Raw genomic sequence first — 5,783 nt, forward strand, 5'->3', positions numbered from 1 at the left:
GGGGGGTGGGATGGGTGTCGCGTTCTGCAGGGGCGATTGCGTGGGTTGCGCGGTACCTAAACATGCTACTGGAAATGGACCCACACTGTGAACAGAACTCAAGGCTATGCTTCTCTTCACCCAGGGGCAAAAGGCCAAAACACCACATGCTGTGACTCACCCTGTTCTAATGTCTGCCCTATTAGGCAGGGAATGGATGGGTGCTGAAGCAGGAGGGAGAGGTCAACTCTAATAATGCAAATAATACTCACAAGATAATATACACAAGCTTCCGTGTTTTCCATAAGCATTGTGTGTCAGTTATTGCTTAGATGTAAAAGCTTACATTTATAACCCTTTTAGATTTTTTAAGTTTTGCTTGCCTGAACTTTCAGCTCAAAGGAGAAACCTCTCAGGTTTCATTAAAAATCTATTAATTATTGTCATATGGAACAAAATTAGGGTAAATTTTGACAATATAAACTTTTACCCCTTTAATAAATTCTTCCAGGGGAAAAAAAATAATTGAAAATTTTTTTAGAAATTAAATTTTCAAAAGTGACTTGTTACAAAAAAAATATTTCAATTAAATGCTATTATTTTAAATTCATCAAAGAATCTTGAATAAAATGCATCATGACTTCCACAAAATATAAAGCAGCACAACTCTTTTCAACATTGATAACTATAAGAAAAGATTCTTGAACAGCAAATCACCATATCAGAATGATTTCTAAAGGATCACTGAAGACTCAAGTAATGGATGCTGAAAATTCAGCTTTACATAACACTAATAAATCACATTTGAAAATATATTCACATAGAAACAGCCCTCTACGAACACTACGCGAGCAATTGAATCGCCATTGGCTAGTAAATGTTTTAGTTTACTCGCCAATCATTTAGTCGCCCAGAGTGAAGATTTAGTCGCATATGCGAGTGATTTACTCGCAATGTAGAGGGCTGAGAAAACAGTTATTTTAAATTGGAATAATATTTTCACAATATTAGTGTTTTTACTATATTGTTGGAAAGAAAATAATTATTTTAAAAACATTAAAAAAAATCATACAGACTCCAAACTTTGGTATAGTAGAGTTTGTACATAAAGCAAGTGTGAGACATTTCAGCACAAGACATACTTGTCTTCATGTTCATAAATGTTGAGACCAAGAGCATCCACTCCCAGCCAGAGCTCTGTTCCCTTCTTATTTTTGATGTCAAAGTAGTTCACTCCATACATCTCCAGATCCTGAGCGATCTTCAGATACTCCATCAAAGAATCCTCTCTGTAAACACACAATCATGTTGGGAATAGAAATACTGCTATTAAGCATTGTGAAGTGCACTGTGTGTGTAGTTGGGGACTGAAAACACCAGTGCCCCAAGCATGCTCTTGTATTATAAGCTATTGTTATGTGTACTCTGCATTGTCTGTGCATGTGTTTCTGTGTCAAGCCTTACCTCAGCATACCCCTGTGTTCCTCGTGCCACGTCTGTATTCTGTCTTCCCACTGTTCTTTAGTCAGTTTATGTTGCTCCAAAACTCTACATGATAATATCCAATACACACACGATGAATCAGTCTGGCATCACTGTATGGGCTCAAAATGGCAAAATAATCATCAATATTGTGTAACAATATTATTACACTAACTCTCATGGAACACATAAAAAGCTGGAGACCTAAAAATTATGACTTGAAATTCCTGAAGGCAGGGGAAAACTTACAAAAGTGCTGTTTGCATTGGTTTCATTGAATGGGGTTAGATTTGTTTCGTATTTCAAGATGAATAGATTTAGATCCACAAATTAATGTAAAGAGATTTACAAAAATGTAATGTAAAGAGATTTACAAAAAGCAAACATTATATCAATAAATGTAATGTAAAGAGATTTACAAAAAGCAAACATTATATCAATATATCTTTGTATTTATTTTGGACGTATTTATTTGTGTTAAGCGCCATGCCTTTCAATATATAACACAATATTCATTTATCATTAATAGGGAAGGAAAGCACTCCACATGTTTGTTAGACCTTGAATAAGTGTTGAGTAAAACTGTTCACAACTGAACTCCACAGCATAAGCTACCTTTTAATTTAACGCCACATGAAATTAATTTTTTCCCCCTAATTTCTGTTTTCAATTTAAGTTTTTCTGGATTCTGTGTGATTTAATACAAATCTATTATCAAAATGGTGTATAATGAAAGGAATTAGTAAAACTTTAATAATTTAATCAATCTTTTCAAATGTAATCGAATTAAAATATAATTCATTTACAACAATGCATTGCATTTATATTTTGTTAAATCAGATGCTGCACAACAGAACTGTATTAATACATGGATAAAAATAATCTTGGTTGTATGACATTTCTTAAAAATAATATAATTACTTCAAGAATTACATTTTAGTACACAATAGTGATATATTTCTGTCATTAGTTAAACAGAACTTTTATTTTGATGGTTTGTCATGAAGATCTTTCAATTTCAGTTTGTATTTTTGACGGTAGTGTTTCTCAAATGAAACTGAAAAGCTTGTGAAGTTTTGATGATGATTATTAGCGACAGGCACTAATTGCATTTTGTCACATTATTTCATATTGAGTAAAAATGTCCAGAGCTTATCATCATTATCGACACAAATTTGATTGCGATTTTGATATGTTATTGTTTATTACCCAGCCCTACCCCATACACATTGGTTTATGCTTTAAAAGTGAAGAACATAGAGAAGCAACTTCATAAAAAGAGTTTAAGAGCATGCAAAGGATCTTCGAGAAGCCTCTTTAAAGCATTTTTGCTAAAAATATTAAAGCCAAAACAAATAAAAAAAAAGCTGCAGAAACTAGTCAACCTCACTAATGAAATAGTCGAGTATCTTGATCAATCCTTATCACATACCAGCCGTCTGTAAGTCACAGTGCTTTGCAAGGTGATTCAACAAGAGGCCATTAAAGGCTTGCCAAGGCCCAGGGACATTTAATTATAGCATGCAATGACGCATGGGGTTCTGTTTTACCCTGTGTACTGAAACATTACGAGTATCCAGGGATGGGCAGTATTTCAGATACATGTATTTAAAATACATATTTGAAATACAAAATACTATTTTGTATCCTGTATTTGAAAGCCTTTGGAAAAAAATCTAATGTATTTTGTATTTAAATAAAATTTAAGATGAGTATTTTTGTATTTTCAAAATACATAAAATACTTTGTGCCAGTCAACCTCTTTATCAGTGTGCTGATTTCGTTCATCAACTAGTTCAGACACGCACCCTCTCCCCAACATTCATCACGTGAGCTGCAGCTGTACAGCTCCATCCAGCATTGGGTGAGCGACTTTTCTGGAATACGATAAGATAAGGTGAGGATATCATGGTCAACTGTACTTGTTAATTAAAGTTAAAATAGTGCATCATTCAGATTTGCCTTCAGTTAAAATGAAAGAAGAAAACATGAAGCACCGAATAGTGTAAGCCAATCAGTTTTGATAGTTAGGCTACTAGCTTGTCAAATGTGTTTAAAGCATTACTGCATGTTAGGCCTGGGTGAACAATACATATCGTGGCGATGATATAAAGTGTGAATCGACGGAAATTTTTCTAAATCGTTTACATAGTTTAGTGGGCAGGAATTATTGGAACGGTGGAATGGAAAAAGAAGCATGAATGAATGAGCAATAGAATGTGATGTGCTTTGTGTAGAGTGGAACGCCAACAAGCAGGCCTACACTTTTGACTTAAAGGCTCTTTCACACAGGACGCAGGAAGCGGTGGAATCACCGTGCAGCTCCCGATTTCTGTCGTAGTGAAAGCATTTTGTGCAGTTGAAGCCTTGTTTATACTTTCGCCTGTCTCTACGCCACGAACCTGTTGACTGCCCGCTCCTCCCTAAACGGAGACGGCTTTTATACTTGATGCGCTCGCCGTTGTATAATTCTGTGAAATGACAGGGGGCGACTCTGAGTAATTGTTCTCCAAACCATTAGAAAGCAGCAGTGGGAGGAAGTAGTTTGCTGAGTAGTTTGTCAAATCGTTTCATGAGAAGTTTGTGAATAAATTGATTTTTTCACATATAAACTGATTAGGTTGTGGGTAATTTTGGAGGACACATGGGAAAATGTTTTTGAGTACACTTCTTAAATCCACACAAAAGAATTCAAAGAATCGTGTAAAATGCAGTAAAGGTGAGATTATGATTTGTGACAATAGAACAGACCATATAAATTTGATAACATATGTATAACACTAAATTAAATAATGCTTTCTTGTACGTTTTTTTAAATTCATTAAACATTTTCTTTTAATTAATGTTTGTATTTAACATGGACCATTACTTTATTCATTATTTCTGATATTGCAGGCTCATTTTGTAAATGTAAGCATTTTAAATTTTAGACAAGTGCAAACTTGGTGCTTAATGAAATATTTGTCACATTTACAAAATCAGGTGATTGTGTTCACCCATCTATGCAAATGTATGTTTATAGAGACAAAATAATTAGGTTAATCACTGTGACAATACATATCATGGCGATGACATAAAGAGTGAATCGACTGAACTTTTTCTAAATTGTTTACATAGATAGGCCTATTGGGGTAAGCGAATATATCCGTGCAGCTTTTAGTGGGCAGGAATTATTGGAACGTTGGAGTGGAAAAAGATGCATGAATGAATGAGCAATAGAAAGTGATGTGCTTGGTGCCGAGTGGAACGTTGACAAGTAGGCCTACACTTTTGACTTAAAAGGCCCTGTCACACGGGACGCGGCAAGCGGTGGAATCACCGCGCAGCTCCCGATTTCTGTCGTAGTGGAAGCGTTTTGTGCAGTTGAAGCCTTGTTTATACTTTCGACTGGCTCTACTCCACGAACCTGCTGACTGCCCGCTCCTCCCTAAATGGACGAGGCTTTTATACTTGATGCGCTCGCCGTTGTATAATTCTGTGAAATGACAGAGGGCGACACAGAGTAATTGTTCTCCAAACCATCAGAAAGCAGCAGTGGGAGGAAGTAGTTTGCCGAGTAGTTTGTCAAACAGTCGGTTCGTGAGAAGTTTGTGAATAAATTGATTTTTTCACATATAAACTGATTAGGTTGTGGGTAATTTTGGAGGACACATGTGAAAATGTTTTTGAGTACACTTCTTAAACCCACACAAAAGAATTCAAAGAATCGTGTAAAATGCAGTAAACTTGAGATTATGATTTGTGACATTAGAACAAACCATATGAATATGATAACATATGTATAACACTAAATTAAATAATGCTTTCTTATATGTTTTTTTTAATTCATTAAACATTTTCTTTTAATTAATGTTTGTATTTAACATGGACCATTACTTTCTTTATTCATTCTGATATTGCAGGCTCATTTTGTAAATGTAAGCATTTTAAATTTTAGACAAGTGCAAACTTGGTGCTTAATGAAATATTTGTCACATTTACAAAATCAGGTGATTGTGTTCACCCATCTATGCAAATGTATGTTTATAGAGACAAAATAATTAGGTTAATCACTGTCTGTCATCAACAATTTAATTTGTGAAGACACTGATGAATGGTTCACCAAAAAAAAATAATAATAATCTTAAATGCTTACAGCGTGGAGACGTGCTGATATCGCGTTTGGTCTCGTTCTGTATCGCGAATATTAACAATATTTTGAATTGTTTTTAGTTTTATTTTTTGTTTTTCATTTAAATGTTAAGTTTTGAAATTATGTTGTATGCATTTGTCATTTTTATTTAATTTCTTTATTTTTAAAATGTGTATAAGCAGGCAGTATA

At 34.4% G+C, this 5,783-nt stretch overlaps 1 protein-coding gene across 4 annotated transcripts in view; it reads right to left on the minus strand.

Moving 5' to 3' along the window:
* LOC107757412 (radixin-like) overlaps positions 1-5,783 on the minus strand; it is a 69,487-nt gene that overhangs the window by 13,620 nt on the left and 50,084 nt on the right. For all 4 annotated transcript variants that reach the window (XM_016574880.1, XM_016574882.1, XM_016574881.1 and 1 more), the window contains 2 exons: positions 1,444-1,527; positions 1,122-1,268 (listed from right to left, as the gene is read on the minus strand). In XM_016574880.1, coding sequence (XP_016430366.1) covers positions 1,122-1,268; positions 1,444-1,527 — 231 coding nt within the window. The remainder of the gene's footprint in view (positions 1-1,121; positions 1,269-1,443; positions 1,528-5,783) is intronic.

The sequence above is a fragment of the Sinocyclocheilus rhinocerous genome, unplaced genomic scaffold (assembly GCF_001515625.1).
Source record: "Sinocyclocheilus rhinocerous isolate Xijiao unplaced genomic scaffold, SAMN03320098_v1.1 scaffold1284, whole genome shotgun sequence".
NCBI lineage: Eukaryota > Metazoa > Chordata > Actinopteri > Cypriniformes > Cyprinidae > Sinocyclocheilus > Sinocyclocheilus rhinocerous.